This window comes from Gopherus flavomarginatus, chromosome 16 (assembly GCF_025201925.1).
Source record: "Gopherus flavomarginatus isolate rGopFla2 chromosome 16, rGopFla2.mat.asm, whole genome shotgun sequence".
Lineage (NCBI taxonomy): Eukaryota > Metazoa > Chordata > Testudines > Testudinidae > Gopherus > Gopherus flavomarginatus.
In genome coordinates, this window is record NC_066632.1 from 7124629 (window position 1) to 7145529 (window position 20901).

At 59.5% G+C, this 20901-nt stretch overlaps 2 protein-coding genes across 22 annotated transcripts in view; one reads left to right on the forward strand and one right to left on the reverse strand.

Moving 5' to 3' along the window:
* Positions 1-5540: 5540 nt before the first annotated feature.
* On the forward strand, positions 5541-16408 carry DDX39A (DExD-box helicase 39A). 4 transcript variants are annotated; one of them, XM_050925214.1, is made up of 11 exons: positions 5541-5637; positions 6638-6910; positions 7752-7879; positions 10994-11086; positions 11609-11792; positions 12671-12789; positions 14063-14194; positions 14694-14803; positions 14942-15086; positions 15685-15832; positions 16241-16408. In XM_050925214.1, exons 2-11 carry the CDS (start codon positions 6703-6705, stop codon positions 16255-16257), a joined length of 1284 nt encoding a protein of 427 aa, XP_050781171.1. In that variant the 5' UTR covers positions 5541-5637; positions 6638-6702; the 3' UTR covers positions 16258-16408. The 4 variants fall into 4 exon arrangements, with proteins under 4 accessions (XP_050781171.1, XP_050781172.1, XP_050781173.1 ...); XM_050925215.1 differs by having other exon boundaries at positions 5544-5637; positions 6702-6910; XM_050925216.1 differs by having other exon boundaries at positions 5548-5637; positions 6663-6910.
* A 320-nt stretch (positions 16409-16728) lies between these two features.
* ADGRE5 (adhesion G protein-coupled receptor E5) overlaps positions 16729-20901 on the reverse strand; it is a 123574-nt gene continuing 119401 nt past the window's right edge. For 12 of the 18 annotated variants that reach the window (XM_050925174.1, XM_050925184.1, XM_050925178.1 and 9 more), the window contains 4 exons: positions 20387-20478; positions 19723-19891; positions 18397-18486; positions 16729-18108 (listed from right to left, as the gene is read on the reverse strand). In XM_050925174.1, the coding sequence (XP_050781131.1) occupies positions 18073-18108; positions 18397-18486; positions 19723-19891; positions 20387-20478 (387 nt within the window). In that variant the 3' untranslated portion in view covers positions 16729-18072. The remainder of the gene's footprint in view (positions 18109-18396; positions 18487-19722; positions 19892-20386; positions 20479-20901) is intronic. The other 6 variants (XM_050925188.1, XM_050925189.1, XM_050925190.1 and 3 more) reach the window with 4 other exon arrangements.

Consider the following 20901-nt stretch of genomic DNA (forward strand, 5'->3'; position numbering starts at 1 on the left):
CGCTGGCGATCTCTGTATGGGAAGCTAGACTTGGGGGAAAGCAGCATCCCCGCGGTTATATCCGCGTGCTGTACCCTCCATAATATTTGTGAAGGGAAGGGTGAAACATTCAGTCAGGAATGGACCTCCGAGGTTCAACGCCTGGAAGCTGAATTTGCACAGCCAGAGAGCAGGGCTACTAGAGAGGCCCAGCACAGGGCTGCAAGGATTAGGGATGCCTTGAGGGAGGAATTTGAGGCTGAAAACCAACAGTAATGTTTGGTGCCTTGCACAGGAGTGAAGTGCAGTGGTTACAATGTTAGTAGGAATCTGTTTTTCCTAAGCTGATTTGCAGTGCCAGTTTCTTTCCTGGGCTACGGTATCTTTGACTTTCTGCAATAACAAAGACTGTTTTCAAAGCCAAGAATTCATTTATTGAAAAGAAAATAACTTTATTGACAGACACAAAACATTTTGGGAACCTAAAAGGGCAGGGGGGTGGGGTGGGGAACTGTACAGTCACAGGTTTGAATATGTCCTGTCTGGAGTGCTGTGCAATGACTGCTGCACTTCAGGATGAAAATACGGCATGGTGATGGGGGTTGAGTGCGGAGGATAAGGGTCCTAGTTCTTAGGGCTGCTTGGTGAATGTACAGGTGTTAGAGGCAGCTGGTGGTGGTAAGAACCTGGATGCTGGGGAAAGGGGTTTGGAGCTGACATTGGGGCACAAGAGAAAGAGCTTTGGGACGAGGGGGGGGCAGTGCGGTAGCGCTCTGCCTGCATGGCTACGAGCGGCTGGATAGAGTCCGCTTGGCACGCCAGGATGCTTATCAGCTGCTTTGTGCTTTTCTTCCTGGCTGCTGCGTTTCTCTGGCGGATCCTGCTTTCCCTTTCTCTCCAGTCCTGCAGTTTTTTATTCTCTCTGGCAGAGTGATCCATAACTGCTTGCAGCAGGTCATCTTTGCTTTTTCGCGGCTTCTTCCGCAGGTTTTGGAGTCTTTGAGCTGTTGATAACACGGGCAGCTGAGAACTCAAGGTCGCTTGTGGAAAGGCAAAAAAGGCACCAGTTAACAGAGGCAGCATTGTTTATATCAGACAGTTATTCCCACACAGGAAGGAGTTTACAGTCTTCACTTTAGCATAATTTTCCCATACCAAAGAGAGCGCATATAACCCACAGGAGCCCCAAAATGGTGAGTAAGGGGACCTGATTGCTTCAGGGCTGTGCTGGGGTTTCTGTGCGTTGGGGAAAGCAAACAGCTGCAGGGGGCACCTACACTGAACACTCTCCCCACATTTTCCACAGGAATTAATACTGGAAGCTCTCTCACTGCTGCGGGTCACCTGGGAAGGGGTGTTAGCCTGACTGGGACAAGGACCACGGTGGTTCTCCCTATAAACTTGCGCAAGCGTATTGCCCACGCTGTGGCTGAAACTTTTGAAGAGATTACCGAGGCTGATTACTGCGACGTGATAGACCACATTAATGGGCTATTCCACATGTAGGCATGCATGTATGCAGCCCAACGCCCCCCCTCCTCTCCCGAAACATTTCCATCCTGAAAATAAAAGCTGCTTACCGGGAACCCGCTCCTCTGCTTGTCCTTGACCAAGTACCGGCTGCTGCGACTGGCTACCTTCCTCCTGGCTTGAGAAGAGCTCCTGGCTGCATGCCCCCTGGGACTCTGGGGTGTCTCCCCCCACCCCAGTACCCTCGCTCTCGGTTTCCTCCTCCCCATCCTCCTCCTCTGCCTCCCCCCACCCCGCTCTGAAGTGTCCATCGTGGTCCTCAGATTGGCGGTGGGGGTCACCCCCAAGTATCGCATCCAGCTCCTTGTAAAAAACAGCAGGTCGTGGGGGCAGCACCTGAGCAGCGGTTTCCCTCTCAGGCTTTGCAATAGGCACTTCGCAGCTCTTTTACTTTAACCCTGCACTGGACCGCGTCCCGGTCATGGCCCCTTTCCAGCATGGCCCTTGATATCTGCCCATAGGTATTGTAATTCCTACAGCTGGAGCGCAGCTGTGACTGCACAGCTTCCTCCGAATATCTCTGGAGGCCAATAACAGCGCTTTTGGTGGCCACACTGGTGGAGCAGCACTGCATCACCAGCGCTGCAGTCATTATTCCCCAGACAGAGGTGGAGTATAGCCAGCGCTGTAGCCAGGGAGATACAGCGCTGGATGTGCCTTGCAAGTGTGGACGGTGAGTAAGTTGCAGTGCTGTAAAACCACCACCAGCGCTGCAACTCTCCAGTGTAGCCAAGGCCTAAAGCCTACAAAAAAAGGGCAGGTGAAATGGGAGACTTTGGAGGGTAACATTCTGCTGCCAACATGGAAGGGCGTCGGTACATGCCCAGCAGAGACCCAGCTCGTCCTTGTGCCCGGCTTTCCTGGCCAGTTACCGCCACAAGCTACGAACCCAAGCTGCAAAATCAAGTCATGAACTCAAGCTGTGTCCAGGACTGGTAACTATGCAGCAGCTGCAGAACATCTGATGGATGTGTGTGTATGTGAATGTGTGTGTGTAGATATTAGGTATAATGTGTGTGTATAAGGATTAAGATATTAGTTATTGGACATAAATCAAATTGTTATAATATTAAATGTGGCATCTTTGTCTTGCCCCCGGAAAAGACCCTGTGTAGTTTTGTCTGTACAACACCTTCAGCACCTGTGCCGTAGGTTGCCTCCCCCTAGGGTACAGCATGCTTGTGTAACACCGACTGTCATAACCTAGTCCCAGATTTGGACCTTAGCGTCCAAAATATGGGGGTTAGCATGAAAACCTCCAAGCTTAGTTACCAGCTTGGACCTGGTAAAGCTGCCACCACCCAAAAAATTAGAGTGTTTTGGGGCACTCTGGTCCCCCCAAACCTTCCCTGGGGATCCCAAGACCCAAATCCCTTGAGTCTCACAACAAAGGGAAATAAACCTTTTTCCTTCCCCCCTCCAGGTGTTCCTGGAGAGATGCACAGAAGCAAGCTCCGTGAATCTAAACAGAGGGATTCCACCCTCCCCGTTTCCAGCCTTGGAAAACAGAAGTACCGAGAGCTAATCTCTCTTCCCCCCTTACCCAGAGGGAATGCAAAGTCAGGCTAGTAAATCTAACACACACAGATTTCCCCCTGACTTCTTCCTCCCACCAATTCCCTGGTGAGCACAGACTCAATTCCTTGGAGTTCCCCACTAAAGAAAAACTTCAACAGGTCTTAAAAAGAAAAATACATAAAAATGGTCTTTCTGTATTAAGGTGACAAATACAGGTCAATTGCTTAAAAGAAATATGAATAAACAGCCTTATTCAAAAGAATACAATTTAACACATTTCAGCAACTACATACATGTAAATACAAAAAAACCAAACCTATCTTTGTACTCACAACTTGGAAGCAGAAGATTAGAAAAGCAGGAAACAGAAATCCTCCCATAGCCGGGAGAGAGACAGGCACAAGACAAAGAACTCAGACACAAGCTTCCCTCCACCCAGACCTGAAAAAGTCTGGTTTCCTGATTGGTCCTCTGGTCAGGTGCTTCAGGTTACCTCTTTCCAGGTGTAAGAGATATTAACCCTTAGCTATCTGTTTATGACACCGACAGACCCTGGTTGTCAGTGGGCGGGATTGAACTTGGGACCTCTAGAGCTAAATGCACGAGCCTCCACTGCATGAGCTAAAAGCCAGGTGACTGTAAGCTAAGGCTGTATGTGAGCAGACTCATGAATTTCTCCCAAAGTGCCACTAGATGGGCCAGACCACCACACCCAGGAGGTGTGTGGGTACACTTGGACTTGAAGAAAGTCTTTGACAGGGTCTCTCTGCAAAGGTGCTCAAGCAAAGTAAGCTGTCATATGATCAACAAGACAGCCTCTCATGGACTGGCAACTGGTTAAAAGGCAGGAAACAAAGGGTAAGAATAAATGGGCAGTTTTCACAGTGGAAAAGGGTAAATAGTAGGGTCCCCCAAGGGTCTGTGCTGAGACCAGCGCTGTTTGATATTTTCATTAATAATCTGGAGGGGTGAACAGAGAGGTGGCAGCTGGGAGATGATGTAAAATGACTCAAAATGGTTACGCCGAAAGCTGACTGTGAAGAGTTACAAAGGGATCTCACAAAACTGGGTGACTGGGCAACAAACTGGCAGATGAAATTCAGGGTTGATCACTATAAAGTAATGCACATTGGAGAATGTAATCCCCACTGTACATACAAAACGAGGGAGTCTAAATTAGCTGTTACCACGCAAGAATGAGATCTTGGAGCCATCGTGGAGAGTTCTCTGAAAACAGCCACTCAATGTGCAGCAGCTGTCAAAGAAGCGAACAGAATGTTAGGAACCATTAGGAAAGGGATAGATATTGAGAGGAAATATCACAATGCCGCTCTATAAATCCATGGTACCCCCACACTCTAAATACTGCATGCAGTTCTGGTCACCCCATCTCAAAAAAGATGGGATAGCTCAGTGGTTTGAGCATTGACCTGCTAAACCCAGGGTTATGAGCTCAATCCTTGAGGGGGCCATTTGAGGACCTGTATCAAAAATCAATCTGGGGATTGGCCCTGCTTTGAGCAGGGGGTTGGATTAGATGATCTCCTGAGGTCCCTTCCAGTGCTGATACTCTATGATTTATTAGAATTGGAAAAGGTGCAGAGATGGGCAACACATATGATTAGGGGGATAGAGCAGCTTTTGTACGAGGAGAGATTAAAAAGACTGGGGGCTTGGCTACACTCAAAACTCCACAGTGCAGCGCTTTGAAGTGTGATGTGGTCGTGGCGCCAGCGCTGCAGGTACTCCACCTCCCCGTGGGGCACTGTTTACACTGGCGCTTTGCAGCGCTGTCACTTGCTGCGTTCAGGGGGGTGTTTTTTCGCACCCCTGAGGAAGAAAGTTGCAGCGCTGTAAAGTGCCAGGGTAGCCAAGGCCCGGGCCCTTCGTGTAGAAAAGAGCCGACTGGGGGGTATCGATGTACAGTCCGGGGCGGGGTGCAGAGACGGAATATTTGCCTTGTCGCGTAACACAAGAACCAGGGGTCACGGATGAAACGAACAAGGGAAGGCGCTTCCCCGCCCGAGGCCGGCGGAACTCCCTGCCACGCGCCGGGACTGGGCTCAGAGCAGACCCAGCTCAGCCCCGGGCCGGGTCCATCCGTGGCTGCTGGCTGGGTGCCCCTGGCGGCCAGCAGCCCTGCCCCTCCCCCATGGCCATGGCCATGGCCCAGCCTGGCCCTTCTGCAGCCCTGATCCTGCCCCGCAGCCCCTGCGCCTGCCAGCACTCAAGATGGCGTCTCACCCCGGCTTCGCGCGCCAGTCGCCCCGCCCGCACTCAAGATGGCACCTCTACCCTCCCAGGAACCAATGAAGAGCGGGGAGACTGACAGGCGAGTCAATGCAATCAACAGGCCTCTTGCAAAGATCGACAGCTCCATCCTCCAACCAAATGGCCATACCTCTAACTGCACCGCCTTCTTCCGACGTCAGGCAACCCTCGGGCCTCGCGAAGACCAATGAGAGTGGAGGGAGCGGCCCGAGTGACGGAGCCGCGCGCCAATGGGGGCGGAAACGGAAGGAACGCTCTGTAGTCGCCGGGGGGAGGGCGAGCCGCGCGGGAGTCGGAGCCGGAGCGCGGCACCACGTGAGCGGCCTACGGGAGCGCGAGGTGAGAGCGGCCGGGCGGGGCGGTCACGCGAGCCCGGGGCTTGGCCTGCGGCCTGGTCTGGACCCGGGATCGGGCCGCGTCTCCCCCGGCCCGGCCCTGCGGGGCTGCTCCCTGGCGCGGGGGGGCCGGTCCCGGAGATCGGGGCCCTGCTGCGGGCGATGCTCTGGTGTCTCCGAGCCGCCTGGCTCCCCCGCAGCCCCCCCGTGTCCCCCGGCTCCAGGTGGCTGGTTTGCTCCCAGGGTGGGGGCTGGGCTCGATCCCCGACAGGAGCAACAAGTGGGAGGGCAAGTTCCGTGTAAGAGTTACCCCCCCCCCAAGCTCTGCGGGGCCCCTCAGTTCTGACTTGCAGCCCTGGTTAGCCCAGCCTCGGCTCCCCACTGGCTCTGTGGGTGCCCCTCCCAACCTGCAGCCCCCTGCTATTCCAGCCCTGGGCTCCCCCCAGCTCTGCAGGGCCCCTCAATCCTGACCTGCAGCCCCCTGCTATTCCAGCTTGGCTCTCCCCCAGCTCTACCAGTGCTCCTCAGTCCTCATCTGTGGCCCCCTGGTATTCCAGCCCTGCCCCCTCAACTCTACCAGTGATCCCTCAATCCTTGCTCTGCAGGGCCCCTCAATCCTTGCTCTGCAGGGCCCCTCAATCCTTGCCTGCAGCCCCCTGCTATCCCAGCCTGGGCTCCCCACTGGCTCTGTGGGTGCCACTCCCAACCTGCAGCCCCTGCTATCCCAGCCTGGGCTCCCCACTGGCTCTGTGGGTGCCCCTCAATCCCGACCTGCAGCCCCCTGCTATCTCAGTTTGGCTCCCCACCAGCTCTGCCAGTGATCCTCAGTCCTCACCTGCAGCCCCTCCTATCCCAGTCCTGTGGCTCCCCCACTTGCTCTGCTAGTGCCCCTCAATCCTGACCTGCAGCCTTCTGCTTGCCTTTCCCAGTCCTATCCCCTCCCACCCACCACCCTGCTCTGCTGGTGCCCTTCAATCCTGACCCGCAGCCCCCTGTTACCCCAGCCTCTGCTCTTCTGGTTCTCCTCAGTGCGGACCTGCATCCGCTGAGCACATCTTTTCCTCGCAGAATGGCTGAGCAGGATGTGGAGAATGAGCTGCTGGATTATGAGGAGGACGAGGAGCCCCAGGTGGTCACGGATTCAGTGCCCCCTCCAGCAAAGAAGGACGTGAAAGGCTCCTATGTGTCCATCCACAGCTCGGGTTTCCGGGATTTCCTGCTCAAACCTGAGCTGCTGCGAGCCATCGTGGACTGTGGCTTTGAGCACCCATCTGAAGGTAGGAGCGGAGCCGAGGCCTCCGGCCCCCAGGAGCGCAACCCCCTTGCCAGCCCGCCTGGGAGGAGCTGCGGGCGGGGGCCGTAGAGAGCGGCGCTGCCTGGTGAGAGCTGCGGGGGGACGGGGGTGTTGGCAAGGGAGGGAGATCCTCGAGATCTGCCCTGCCAAGTGGGGGAAGCAGGGGCTCAGCAGGGGGTGCTCTCCCCTGCAGTCAGTGCTGGCTCCAGTGTGGCACTAGGGGGTGCTGTACTGCAGGAAGTGGGGTGGCAGCAGGGGGCGCTCTCCCCTGGCAGTCAGTGCTGGTCCCAGTGTGGCACTAGGGAGCGCTGTGCTGCAGGGAGTGGAGTGGCAGTAGGGGGCGCTGTCCCCTGGCAGTCAGTGCTGGTCCCAGTACGACACTAGGGGGTGCTGTGTTGCAGGGAGTGGGGTGGCAGTAGGGGGCGCTCTCCCCTGCCAGTCAGTGGTGGTCCCAATACGACACTAGGGGATGCTGTGCTGCAGGGAGTGGGGTGGCAGTAGAGGGCGCTCTCCCCTAGCAGTCTGTGCTGGTCCCAGTACGACACTAGGGGGTGCTGTACTGCAGGGAGTGGGATGGCAGTAGGGGGCGCTCTCCCCTAGCAGTCAGTGCTGGTCCCAGTGCGACACTAGGGAGCACTGTGCCCCGGGAGTAGGGTGGGGCTCAGTAGGTGGTGCTGACCCTAATGCCTCAGAGGAGGAATAGGCTGGGGTTTAGTGGGTTAGAGCAGGGGGCTGGGAGTCAGGACGCCTGGGTTCTATCCGCAGTTCTGCCTCGATCTGTTGTGCCCCGTGTAACTGTCGTGCGTCCGCCCTTGCTCCCACAGTGCAGCACGAGTGCATCCCACAGGCCATCCTGGGCATGGACGTGCTGTGCCAGGCCAAATCGGGCATGGGCAAGACGGCCGTCTTCGTGCTGGCCACGCTGCAGCAGATCGAGCCGGTGGATGGACAGGTACGGGATGGGGGCTGGTGTCCCTGTGTCTGGCTGGGCTGGGAAGAGGAGCAGGCATGCCACCCTCCCCAGCCCCCTCGCCTCTCTCTGCCCCACCCCACGTGGGAAGGGACCCGGGGTCACCTGCATGGCTGTGGGGTGGACTTGGCAAGGAGAACATAAGAATGGCCACGCTGGGGTCCAGCTAGCCCAGCGTCCTGCCACTAGAGGGCTAGCACCGGATTCATCGGAAGGAATGAGCAGAACAGGGTGATTAGCGAGTGATCCATCCCTCGGCCGCCAGTCCCAGGTTTAGGGACACACAGAGCCTGGGGCTGCCTCCTTGACCATCTTGGCTCATAACCGTTGCTGGACCGATCCTGCAGGAACTTAACTCCTCCTTTTCTGAGCCCACTTATACTTTAGGCCATCTCTTGCTTGCGCTGTTGCTCGTTAAGCAGACGAAGGCCACACGTGTTTCACAGCGAGGGGGATGAATGCCAGGGGCAGGGCTGGATTCTCTGTGTCTCGATGCCTTGCATGCGAGCCACCCTAGAGAAGGTGCCTTAGCCTGACAAGCTGTTGGGCTCAGTACAGGGGTGAGCTGGGGCTAGTTCCTGGCCATGCTACATGGATGGTTGGGTTTGATGGGTCCTTCTGGCCTGAAACTCCTGGGAAGTGGCTCCCTGGGAGGCTGGTTCTGGGTCTGCCCCTGGGGTGGACTGTGGGGTGCTGCTAATGCAGGAGGAGAATCCAGTGTGGATGGGGCCATGTATTTCTCTGGCCCAAGCTAGGCTAGGGATCTGGGACAGGCTGCTGCTGAGACCCATCCCTTCTGCCTTCAAATCCAACTATGTGGTAGGGGTGGGGTTCGTGCTGGGCTGTGGGGGTGGCACCACCCCAGCGATGCTGGAGGGATCTTATTCGTAAATGATCTGGAGAAAGGGGTAAACAGTGAGGTGGCAAAGTTGAGCAGTTAACTATCTTTGCAGACGATACTAAAGACCAAAGCAGACTATGAAGAACTTCAAAAAGATCTCACAAAACTAAGTGATTGGGCAACAATGTGACAAATGAAACGTAATGTGGATAAATGTGAAGTAATGCACATTGGAAAAAATAACCCCAGCTGTACATACAATAGGGTGGGGGCTAATTTAGCTACAACTAATCAGGAAAGAGATCTTGGAATCATCATGGATAGTTCTCTGAAGATGTCCATGCAGGTGTGCAGAGGCAGTGAAAAAAGCAAACAGGATGTTAGGAATCATTAAAAAGGGGATAGAGAATATATTATTGCCCTTATGTAAATCCATGGTACGCCCACATCTCGAATACTGTGTACAGATGTGGTCTTCTCATCTCAACAAAGATATACTGGCACTAGAAAAGGTTCAGAAAAGGGCAACTAAAATGATTAGGGGTTTGGAGAGGGTCCCATACGAGGAGAGATTAAAGAGGCTAGGCCTCTTCAGCTTGGAAAAGAGGAGACTAAGGGGGGATATGATAGAGGTCTATAAAATCATAAGTGATGTTGAGAAAGTGGATAAGGAAAAGTTATTTACTTATTCCCATAATACAAGAACTAGGGGTCACCAAATGAAATTAATAGGCAGCAGGTTTAAAACAAATACGAGGAAGTTCTTCTTCACGCAGCGCACAGTCAACTTGTGGAACTCCTTGCCTGAGGAGGTTGTGAAGGCTAGGACTATAACAACGTTTAAAAGAGAACTGGATAAATTCATGGCGGTTAAGTCCATTAATGGCTATTAGCCAGGATGGGTAAGGAATGGCGTCCCTAGCCTCTGTTCATCAGAGGATGGAGATGGATGGCAGGAGAGAGATCACTTGATCACTGCCTGTTAGGTTCACTCCCTCTGGGGCACCTGGTATTGGCCACTGTCGGTAGGCAGGATACTGGGCTAGATGGACCTTTGGTCTGACCCGGTGCGACCGTTCTTATGATCCCCGGAGTGGGTACAGACTGGGCAGCAGCAGGTTGGGCTCGCTGTGTTGTGCCACCAATGCAGTCCCACAGCAAGGCTGCTGTGGTGCTGATCTGAGAGCTGGCGAACTCGCTGCATGTGAGCGCCCTGAAGCACGGCCCTGGGCTGTCATTGAGCCAGTGGGATGTGCCTTGGGAGCCTGCTTCCCCCAGCCATGCGCTGCTGCCCCCGGCACTGCAGGGAGCATGGTGCTTTGCCCGCTCCTGGCTGGGGGCGGGCGAGTGGGTTGACCTGCCTGGGCACTGCTGCCATGTGTCTGGATCTCCAGTGATCCTGCTGCCCCAGGGGGCTGGCTTAGAGCCACCAGCCTGGCACTGGGCTGGTGCTGTGATATCCCCTGTGGGCTGGATCCTGCCCCGGAACAGCCTCCCAGTGGGCCATGGCCACACGTGGGTCTGGGAGGATGTCACTTGGGCCACAAGTCCCTTGTTCTGGGCCCTGCCGGAGCTGGATACCCATCCCCCGTGGCTGGCAGTCACCGAATTCTGCTCTGCTGAGCCTGGGCCACTGGGGAGCAAGGCCTGCTCTGGAGCCATGCGCCAGAGCGACCCTGGCTAGCAATGGAGCCCGTCCCTGCTGTTGTAGGGGGCCAGCATGCTGCACCCCAGAACTGGCTGCATTAGTGAGCTGTGGATCCTGCGAGGACAGCGCTCCTATGCTGACAGGGGGCATGTCTGAGGCGATGGTGGGGGAGGGGGAGGGCGCTGGGAATGGAGTAACTGACTCGGCTGCTCTGGGGCTGCAGTTGGGAATCAGCCTGTGTTGGGGGGAGATCCCCCCCTTTCCTGGGCCGGGGGAGCCCTTCCGGGGCTTTGGTCCTGCCCTGTCAGGTGGCAAGACCTCGTCCTGGGCTTCAGGAGAAGGCTGGGTGGGGGAGTTTGCTGCTGCAGGGTGGGGCAGTGCCACGGGAGGGGGCCTGGACCCCCGATGCTCTGGATTAGTTCGGTCTCCATGGGGTGGGGGGAGCTCTGAGAGCTCGGGGAAGGGGCAAAGATGAGGGCACCTGTTCTCTGGGATTTGGGGGAGTGGGCGGCTGTCCCTGGGTGGGAGTGTCGGGCTGTGTCCTGGGGCGGGGGCAGGGTCTCTCTTGGGGCCCCGGGGGTGACCCTGTCTCTCTCCCCCACCCCAGGTTTCGGTGCTGGTGATGTGCCACACGCGGGAGCTGGCGTTCCAGATCAGCAAGGAGTACGAGCGCTTCTCCAAGTACATGTCCAGCGTCAAGGTGAGCCTGGCCTCCCCGCGCTGCCCTGCTTCGAGGAGAAACCCCTCCCCTGCACCCCTGGTTCCCCCAGTGGAGTGAGGCTGACTCCCATGTGGAGACACGAGTGTTACTCAGTCTGGCTCCGGGGGGTGGAGAGCATCCCCCCCTTCCAGGGGGCTAGACCTTGGAGACACAGCCTCTCCCCCCTCCCCCCCACCAGCATGAGCCCCCTCAGCAGCTGCCCATATGACTGCGTTGAGGGCCTGAAACTTGGAAGCTGCAAGGGTGAGTCTCCATCTCCTCTGTGCTCATATGGGAGACCCAGAGAGTGATTGGAGGTGGGTCAGGACTCCTGGGTTCTCTCCCAGCTCTGGGCGTCAGGACTCCTGAGTTCTAGTCTAGGCTGTGCCACTAAACTGCCCTTGGACAAGTTCTGTTCCCCTGCCTCAGTTTCCCCCAGTGGGACCGGGGGACGCTTCCGTACCCCCAGCCATGCATTCGCTGCCTGGCCACAGATCCTGCTATTCCCCCGGCCGCCTGCAGGTGGGGGTGTTCTTCGGGGGCCTGTCCATCAAGAAGGACGAGGAGGTGCTGAAGAAGAACTGCCCCCACATCGTGGTGGGGACCCCGGGGCGCATCCTGGCCCTGGTGCGCAACAAGAGCCTCAACCTGCGCAGCGTCAAACACTTCGTGCTGGACGAGTGCGACAAGATGCTGGAGCAGCTTGGTGAGACTGGGGGAAGAGGGAACTAGGGGGTGCTGGGGCATAAGCTGTCTGGGGTTTCTGAGGCCTAGGGGCTGTCTGCATCATCTGTCAGGACTCCTGGGTTCTGTTCCTTGGCATGGGAGGGGAGTGGTGTCTAGTGGTTAGAGTAGGTGGGGTTGGGAGTCAGGAGTCCTGGGTTCTGTTTCTTGGCATGGGAGGGGAGTGGGGTCTAGTGGTTAGAGCAGGTGGGGTTGGAAGTGAGGACTCCTGGGTTCTGTTCCCTGGCATGGGAGGGGAGTGGGGTCTAGTGGTTAGAATGGGGGGTGGGGGGCCATGGCTCTTGGGTTCTATCCCCGCTCCCCTGCCAGCGCTGGGAATACATAACAGGCAATGAACCTTCTACAGCTGCCTGGGTCGAGAGCGTCTCCTTCCTCTGGGTCAAGGATGGTGCCAACTGGTTCTGCCCTAGGGATCCTGCCAGCATCAGACCAGGAGCTGCCTGATGCCAGGTGCTGCCCAGTCGTGGGGGCCCGGCTGTGTGTCCTTGGGTCCTGCTGGTCTGAAGCCCAGGCCGGTGTGTTGGGGGTGTGACCCCAGGCCCTGGGGGAGTAGGGGAGCTGCAGGGGGATGCAGATACCCAGAGGGGTTGGGGGAGGCTAACTGCAGGGGACTGGGATCAGACAGTCTGGGTTTAAGCCACCTGCTGTGGGGAGCGACTTGGGGGGAGGGACAGGCTCAGCTGGCTCTGATCTGGGGGGTGGCTGGAGCTGTGACCTCATGGGCTGGTTCTGGGCCTGATTCCCACAGTTGGGCTGGGGCCTTATTGTGAGTCCCCCCTCCCCTCCTCCAAGCATCCGCCCCAGCTGTCTCCAGTGCAGTGACCCCCTCCCTCCCCACAGACATGCGGCGGGATGTGCAGGAGATCTTCCGGCTGACGCCGCATGAGAAGCAGTGCATGATGTTCAGCGCCACCCTCAGCAAGGAGATCCGGCCTGTCTGCAGGAAGTTCATGCAGGACGTGAGTCGCCTCCCCCGTCCATCCCCTCCGCCACCTGGCCTGCCCCCCTCGTGGGCCTGCCCCTGGCCCCGGCCCCTCACCCGTTGTCACCTGGCCTGCCTCCCTGCCCCATACGCTCTGCTGTCCAGCCTGCCCCCCCGCCACTCAGCCCTCGTGGGTCTGCTCCCGGCCCCTCACCCGTTGTTACCTGGCCCACCCCCCTGGCCCTCACCCCCTGCTGTCCAGCCTGCCCCCCGGCCACTCAGCCCTTGTGGGCCTGCCCCTGGCCCCTCACCTGTTGTCATCTGCGCCTCGCCCCTCCCCCCCGCTGTCCAGCCTGCCCCCTGGCCACTCAGCCCTTGTGGGCTTGGTTCCTCCCCAGCCTGGACAGGAAAGCGACCCTTGATCCCTACCCCTGGCTGGACTCAGCGCTGAGCAGCCCCTAAGCCTCTGGGCCTGGCCACCAGCAATTCTCCCAGCATCTGCTGGCTGGATGGGGGCACCCAGCCAGGTCACCTGTTCTGGGCAGGAGGCAGCTTGGGAGGGGGCAGCCGGTCTGGGGTTCCTGGCTCCCTCACGCAGGGTCCCTGGGACCCCAGCGTTCTCTGGGAGGCTCTGCTGTGGAAAAGCCTTCCCGGCTGTTGCCCAGGCAGGAGCGGCACCAAGGTTTCTGGCGTCCTAGGCAGAATTTGGAGGGCAGCATTTTGTGCACTCCCCACGGGGCGCGGGGGAGCTTCCGGTTCCACTCCCGGCGCGTCGCAGAAGGACCCTCCACCGAAATGCCGCAGGCGACAGTGGCAGTCATTGAGCTGCTAAGTTGCCTGCTGCCATTTTCCGCAGCACGTCGGCAGAAGGTCCTTCTTCGGCGGTGCGAAGGGAGCGGAACCGGAAACTCCCGTGGGGAGCGCACAAAATGCCACCCCCCAAATCCTGGCGCCCTAGGCGACCACCTAGGGTCGCCTGATGGAAGTGCTGGCCCTGGCACAATGAGGGTTGGCAGCCCTATGCCCTGGCACATCTATAGCCTGGATGAGGCAGATGATGCTGTGGGGGTGTTGCTGACCCATGCTGGAGGTGGAGCTTTGACGCCCTCTAGTGGCTGGGTGGTGTGTGGAGGGTAAGGGTCTACAACAGCTGCTGTCGAAGGGAGCTCCTCCCCCCGCTCAAGTGGTGGAGCCCCTGCTATTAGTGCTGGGGGGTGGGGTGTCGGCTCACCAGGGGCTGGGTTGAAGCCACTATGGCAGCGAGGGGGTGTCGCTGAGCTGCTCTCCCTCGCTCCCCCCCCCCCCCCCAGCCCATGGAGGTGTTTGTGGACGACGAGACCAAGCTGACGCTGCACGGCCTGCAGCAATACTACGTCAAGCTGAAGGACAGTGAGAAGAACCGCAAGCTCTTCGACCTGCTCGATGTGCTGGAGTTCAACCAGGTGTGTGTGTGTTGCGGGGGGTGCCTGGGTCCCACCCCCAGCTCTAGGAGAGGAGTGGGGAGCTGGGAGCAGGACTCCTGGGTTCTGGCTGTGACGTGGGCCAGGCTAGGGATCCTTGCCCGAGCCACCCGCAGGGCTAGGCCCCTGTGAGATCCGGGAGGGGGAGGAGCCCTGCTTGGTTCAGGGGGTTGGGGGGCACAGGTCTCCACTGCCGTACTGTGTGTGTGTGTGTGGGTGGGGCGGGGGGATGACACCCCCAGATGGGAGACCAGGGCAGGACGGGCCCTTTGGACTCCACTGCAGCAGGGGTGGGGTGTGTGGATGGCTGGGCAGAGGGGGCAGGTGCAGGATTGACCTGGGGGGTCTGAGCCCAAGATCTGGGGGCTGGGGTTGAACAGCTGGTGTCCCCTCCCCAGTGCTGATGGGGTGGGGGCAGGTGGGGGTGGAGCTGTCTGACAAGGTGGGGGGGCTGCGTGCTGACCCTCTGCCTTTCCCCCAGGTGGTGATCTTCGTCAAGTCGGTGCAGCGCTGCATGGCACTGGCCCAGCTGCTGGTGGAGCAGAACTTCCCGGCCATCGCCATCCACCGGGGCATGTCGCAGGAGGAGAGGTGAGGGCTGGGCGGGGCCTGGCCTGGGAGCGATGTTGGGTCTCATTGACCTGATTCGTGCTGGCACCAGGCTGTGAGAGGGGAGCAGGACCTAGTGGTTGGAGCAGGGCTGGGGTCTCAGGTATGATTCTCCACCAGGCTGTCCCGGTACCAGCAGTTCAAGGATTTCCAGCGCCGCATCCTGGTGGCCACCAACCTGTTCGGGCGGGGGATGGACATCGAGCGTGTCAACATAGTCTTCAACTACGACATGCCCGAGGACTCGGACACCTACCTGCACCGGGTGAGCGCTGCCGCCGGGGAGAGCCCAGCCTGGGTTCTGACTCTGCACCCTCTGACCCAGGGAGAGCCGGGCCCTGCAGGGCCTGATCCTCTGGCTGCTGGCCCGGGCACATCATGGGCATCGGAAGGGAGCCTCAGTGCCCCCAGGCTCTGCCCAGCATTGGGAGCCCAGCACCCCAGGCCTGGCTGCTGTTATGGAGCAAGTGGTTGAGGCTGAGGTGCTGTGGCTGGCAGGCAGTGTGGCCATGGCGACCCAGGGATGGGTTTGATCTGGGCCTGTTGGGATGTGGGGGGCTCTTTAATCATCAGGCAGGGAGAGTGCTTGGCAAGTAGCCCCTGCTGATGCCCACGTGGGTTTGAGGAGCCAAGCCTGGGGGTCTCAGAACCACCCCAGCCAGACGCTCCGTCTTCAGGCCTCTTCCCCTCCCACTCCTGCGCTGGGCTCCAGGTTGGTTGCAGGTTCCTAGCGGGAGGAGCTCCCAGCAGAAACCCAGGAGTCCAGTGCCCTGCCAGCCCCATAGTGTGCCTGTCACATGGTGCTGGTGGGCGTGGCTCCAGGAGGCCTGTCCCCGCTGACAGCCCTTCCTCGCTCATTGCAGGTGGCGCGTGCCGGGCGCTTCGGCACAAAGGGCCTGGCCATCACCTTCGTGTCGGACGAGGGCGACGCCAAGATCCTCAACGAGGTGCAGGATCGCTTCGAGGTGAATGTGGCTGAGCTGCCTGAGGAGATCGACATTTCCACGTACAGTACGTACCCGCCAGGGGCAGCCCTCTGCCCTTCGCCCTCCCCCCTGAGAGCCGCTGTGGGGCTCCGGCCCAAATCCTGACTTTCTGGGGGACATCCCAGCTGGGGAGCCCCATGCCCTCAGGGCGCCCCGGTGCCATGGTGATGGGCCTGTAGATTACACTCAGTGTGGGGTGGGGCCTCTCCTGATCTCTGTGCTTGTGGATTGGTAGCAGCCACCAACACCTCCCCCAGTGGCCTCTGCCCCCGTGACTGTAGAGGTGGCTGCTCTGGGGGCCACAGCTCAGTGGTGGCGCCCCCTAGTGGTGGTGGTGGGAAGTGAGTCTGAGTCAGGTCGCAGTGAAGAACTGAATGGGGTGGGGGAGCCCTCTGGTGGCAGGAGTGGGATTAACAGCCTCTTTCTCTTGCAGTTGAACAGAGCCGATAACCGGATCGGACTACCCTGCCCAGAACCAGCCCGGCTGCTCTTTTTAACCCTTTCTAAGCCAGATCACGGGTATTTCATTTTTTACACAGTTTTTAAACTTGTAGATGTGTGTGTGTGTAAGAGTGTCTCAAATAAACTTTTTATTACCAAGTGCCTGTGGTGGAGTTTTAGCTTCTTGATGGGCTCAATGAGATTTAAATTTGTTCTGTGTGTGTAATGGCACCCTGCACTGGAGGTTCTAATTAATTTTTTTTTAAATGCCTTGTCTGATACTGTATATCTGGACTGGGCTGGAAAGTGGCTGGAGCTGTTCACAATAGCTGTGTCCCACCCCAGAGATGGCTGCATCTATCTGTGTGATTTAAAACTGTTTCAAAGTATTATATGTTCTATCTCCCTGAGACACTGGGACTCAGGACTCCCGGGTTCTATCCCAGCATCGAGGGGAAGTAGGGTGTCATGTAGGCCATACTCACAGGCCGGAGGACGCTATCCTAGGAAGCAGTGATGCTGGAAAAGATTTGGGGTTGTGGTGGATAATCAGCTGAAGATAAGCTCCCACAACAATGCTGTAGGTAAAGGATGCGTGAAGAGGGGAAGCTCAGGCAGGAACAGGGAGGTTATTTTACTCTGTATCTGGCACTGGTCTGAGTGCTGCTTAACTAGTGTCCAGTTCTGGTGTCCCCACTTCTGGACAGATGCTGATAAATTGGAGAGAGGCCAGAAGGCCCATGAGGATTCGCAAACCTGCCCTGTAGTGACAGACTCCAGGAACTCAATTGGATTAGCAGAGAGACAGGGAAGGGGTGACTTGGTCAGTCTATAGCGACTTTGATAATGGGCTCTTCAGTCTAGCAACCAAAGGGCTGGAAGCGAGACCCTCACACTGGAAATCGGCAGGGAGGGTAAATTAACCCTGGGACAGCTTCCCCGGGGGTGTGGTGGATTCTCAGCCCTGGCCCCTTTCCAAATGGAGTTAGGATGTTCTGCTCTCAATGGAGCAGGAGTTAATCCAGGGAGGGCGGGGGCCTGTTCTGCAGCTGACTGGACTCAAAGAGGATCACCGTGGGCCCAGCTGCCCTTAGAACATATCATCTAGAGGGTTAGAGCAGCGGGGGCTGGGAGTCAGGACTCCTGGGTTCTCTCCAGCCACCACACACGTGGCTCCTCGAAGCAGCTGTTTTTGTCACAAAACATAATATTTTAGTAACTTTAAAAAGATCATTTAAAAAAAAAAAAAACTGTCACCAGTGAGACACAGACAGCCGAGCCCTGGGGGCCACTGCAGGCTGGGGCCACTTGCCTCCTTTAGCTCAGGCCGTGTCGTACCATCATGGAAGCCAAGGGCAGTGGCTGATGCTGCGGTCCCTGTGGGAGGGACGGGGTCCTCTCGGGGGTGAGTTCATCACTGCTGGCTGGATTCATCTCCACGGCCCGCACTCAGCCTGGCCCAGCATCGCACCGCAGCCGGGGCCAGGGACCCGTTCGTACCGAAGGGAAAGGTGCCCCCTGTGGCCACAGTACGTGGTGTCGGAGCTGAGCGGCTGCCCTGCTGGCTGTTGCTATTGCTGGTGATACTGGCAGCGCGCAGGCCTGGGGCTGGTGAGCGCCCAGCGGGTGGGGGCAGCTGGGCAGCATAACGGTGCCCACCGCTGCCTGGCAGGTTCCACTGGGCAACTGTTGACACATCTGCATGTGGCGAGTCCGGGTGTGTGGTGGGTCTCTGCTCACGGGCAGGGCCAGGCCAGGGGCAGGGGGCCGGGTTTTCTCATGTGCAAAGCTGCAGTGTCCAGAAATGGGCTGAGCGGAAGAGAGCTACAACCCTGACTCCTGCGATGGTTGGAGCCCCTGCTGGAAAGAGGGGAGGGGTTAGAGCAGGACTGGACCCCCACTGGCCCCTCCCCCCAGGCTGGTCACTAGTGGCTCCTCTCTCTGGCTTCAGTTTCCTTGTCAGCCCAGTTCTGCCTCATTTCTCTTCTAACACCCACCTACACCCCGGGCAGGGGGCAGTGAGGACTTGCTGGGTGGGGTCTGGTCCTGGGGGCCAGAGCAGGGGGAGCAGCAGTGGAGGTTGAGGGGGGGAAAAGCTGCAGGGCAGAAGGCTCCTGTGCTGTTGTGGAGCCTTGTCCCCCAACTTACCCGCGTGGTGGTCAAGCTGGAGAACTCGGAGGACTTGGCCGCTCTCTTGAGGCCGCCGCAGCTCAGCCACCTGCGGTACTCGTCCCTCACCTGGCAGGAGAGAGGAGAGGGCTGGTCACCCCACGGCACAGGGGAGCTCGTGGGGGTGGGGCTTCAGCTGTAGGGAGATAAGGGCCCAGATCTGGCTGGGTGTGGGGGACCTCTCTGCTGCCCCAGCCCCTCCCAGCAGAGTGCACATGGGGGTGGGGGCACTGTGGGGTAGGAGTGCTGGCTGGTGGGTGGGGGGGGGAGTCCCCAGTAGGGTCCTGTGGAGCAGGAGGTGAATGCTGGCTGTGTAAGCAGCCTGGGGGTGGGGCACTGGGGGGCAGGGTATGAGTGCCAGCTGTGGGGGTGCCTGGGAGGGTACTGGGGGACAGGGGTTGAGTGCTGGCTGTGGAAGGAGCCCTGCGGGGGGTTGAATGCTGGCTGTGGGAGGCGCTGGGGGTGGTTAAGCACTGGCTGGGGGGTTGCCTGGAGGAGGGTGCTGTGGGGCGGGGGCTGAGCACCAGCTGTGGGTGGGGGGCTGAGCACTGGCTGTGGGGCGATGCTGGGGGCGGTTGAGCGCTGGCTGTTGGGTTTCCAGGGGGGCACTCTGGGGCAGGGGTTGAGCACTGGCTGTGGGAGCACCGGGAGGGGGGGCTGTGGGGCAGGGGTTGAGCGCTGGCTGTGGGAGCACCGGGAGGGGGGGCTGTGGGGCAGGGGTTGAGCGCTGGCTGGGGGCGGGATGCTGTCGGGTGGGGGTTGAGCACTAGCCAGGAGGGCGCTGTGGGGGGCTGTGGGGCAGGGGTTGAGCGCTGGCTGGGGGCGGGATGCTGTCGGGTGGGGGTTGAGCACTAGCCAGGAGGGCGCTGGAGGGGGCTGTGGGGCAGGGGTTGAGCGCTGGCTGGGGGCGGGATGCTGTCGGGTGGGGGTTGAGCACTGGCCAGGAGGGCGCTGGGGGGGGCTGTGGGGCAGGGGTTGAGCGCTGGCTGTGGGAGCACAGAGAGGGGGCGCTCTCGGGCAGGGGTTGAGCGCTGGCTGGGGGCGGGATGCTGTCGGGTGGGGGTTGAGCACTGGCCAGCAGGGCGCCGGGGGGGGCTGTGGGGCAGGGGTTGAGCGCTGGCTGGGGGCGGGATGCTGTCGGGTGGGGGTTGAGCACTGGCCAGGAGGGCGCTGGGGGGGGCTGTGGGGCAGGGGTGGAGCGCTGGCTGGGGGCGGGATGCTGTCGGGTGGGGGTTGAGCACTGGCCAGGAGGGCGCCGGAGGGGGCTGTGGGGCCGGGGTTGAGCACCGCCTGGGGGGGACTGGCCTGTTTCTTGAGCAGACAGTGCAGCAGGAAGATGAAGAGCCCCTGCAGGCTGTTGAGGATGGTGAAGATGTAGGAGGCGACGAGGCTGCGCTGGTTGAACTGGAACATGCCGAAGATCCAGGTGGTGCCCAGGACGCAGAGCTGGGCGATGGCCGTGATGGTGAGCACCCTGCGGGGGAGGGGAACCAGTCACATGGCCCCGCCCCTCCACCACGGCCCACCTCCCCTCCTGCCTTGGGGCCCCGCCCCTGAGCCACAACTCCCCTCCCCCCCTTATGGCCCCGCCCCACAGTCAGAGCTCCTGTCCCCCTGGGGTCCCACCCCTCAGTCACAGCCCACCTCCCCTCCCTCCTCAGGGCCCCACCCCTTGAGGGGTTGCCCCACCTCCCCTCTCTCCTAGGGCCCCGCCCCTCGAGTCTGAACCCCCCCCCCGCATGTGACTGACATCTGCACACAGCCCCACCTCCCCAGACTCTGCCCCCCAGCCAGTAGGCGGTGGGGGAAAATGTCACTCATATGGGGCTCCCTCCCCCCCGTCTCCCCTCCGCCCACACATGGGGGGATGACATCTCGCTACTCATGTGCCCCCCAGCTCCCCCTCCCCCGACAGGGGGCAGCAGGGCAGTGCCAGGGTCTCTGCTGCCCCGGGGGCCGCGCCCGGTACCTGAGCTTTTTCAGCTGGCTCATGTCGGGGTTGATGTCAGCGAATTTCAGCGACAGCTTCCAGACGGTGACCACGAAGATCACGGCGTTGACCTGCCGGGGGCAGGGGAGAGGCGGGTTGGGAGGGGGGCAACTGTCCCAGGCAGGGCTACCGAGAGCGGGTTTGGGCCCCCCAGCAAGGGCGGATTGGCTAAACAGGGCTGCTGAAGCTGAGCCCCGGGCCCCCTTCTGGACAGCCGTGCCCTAGTAATTTGTACCGGTTTCCCCCACCCCTCATCGGCGCTGGTCCTGGGGAGGCGGGGGAAGAGGGGAGCTATGGGATCTGCCAGCTGTGCAGCCCCTAGGGCAACCCCTTGCCTGGGCTAGGGCCGCCCCACTCCCCATAGTGACCCTGCTTGGCTCCTGGAGGCTGGAGACTTGGTGGGGGGCCAGCGAGGGACCCAGCTGCCCCGGAGCGGGGGATGGGTGGCAGGGGAAAGAAGCGAGGGCAGCTGACAGCCAGGCCCTCAGGGGCCG

Excerpts from the sequence above, each read along its gene's own strand:
- DDX39A (XM_050925214.1), top strand. The coding sequence starts at position 6,703 with ATGGCTGAGCAGGATGTGGAGAATGAGCTGCTGGATTATGAGGAGGAC. Across the intron at positions 12,790-14,062 it reads GCAGGAAGTTCATGCAGGAC|CCCATGGAGGTGTTTGTGGA; the intron begins GTGAGTCGCCTC and ends CCCCCCCCCCAG. Across the intron at positions 15,087-15,684 it reads CGGACACCTACCTGCACCGG|GTGGCGCGTGCCGGGCGCTT; the intron begins GTGAGCGCTGCC and ends CGCTCATTGCAG.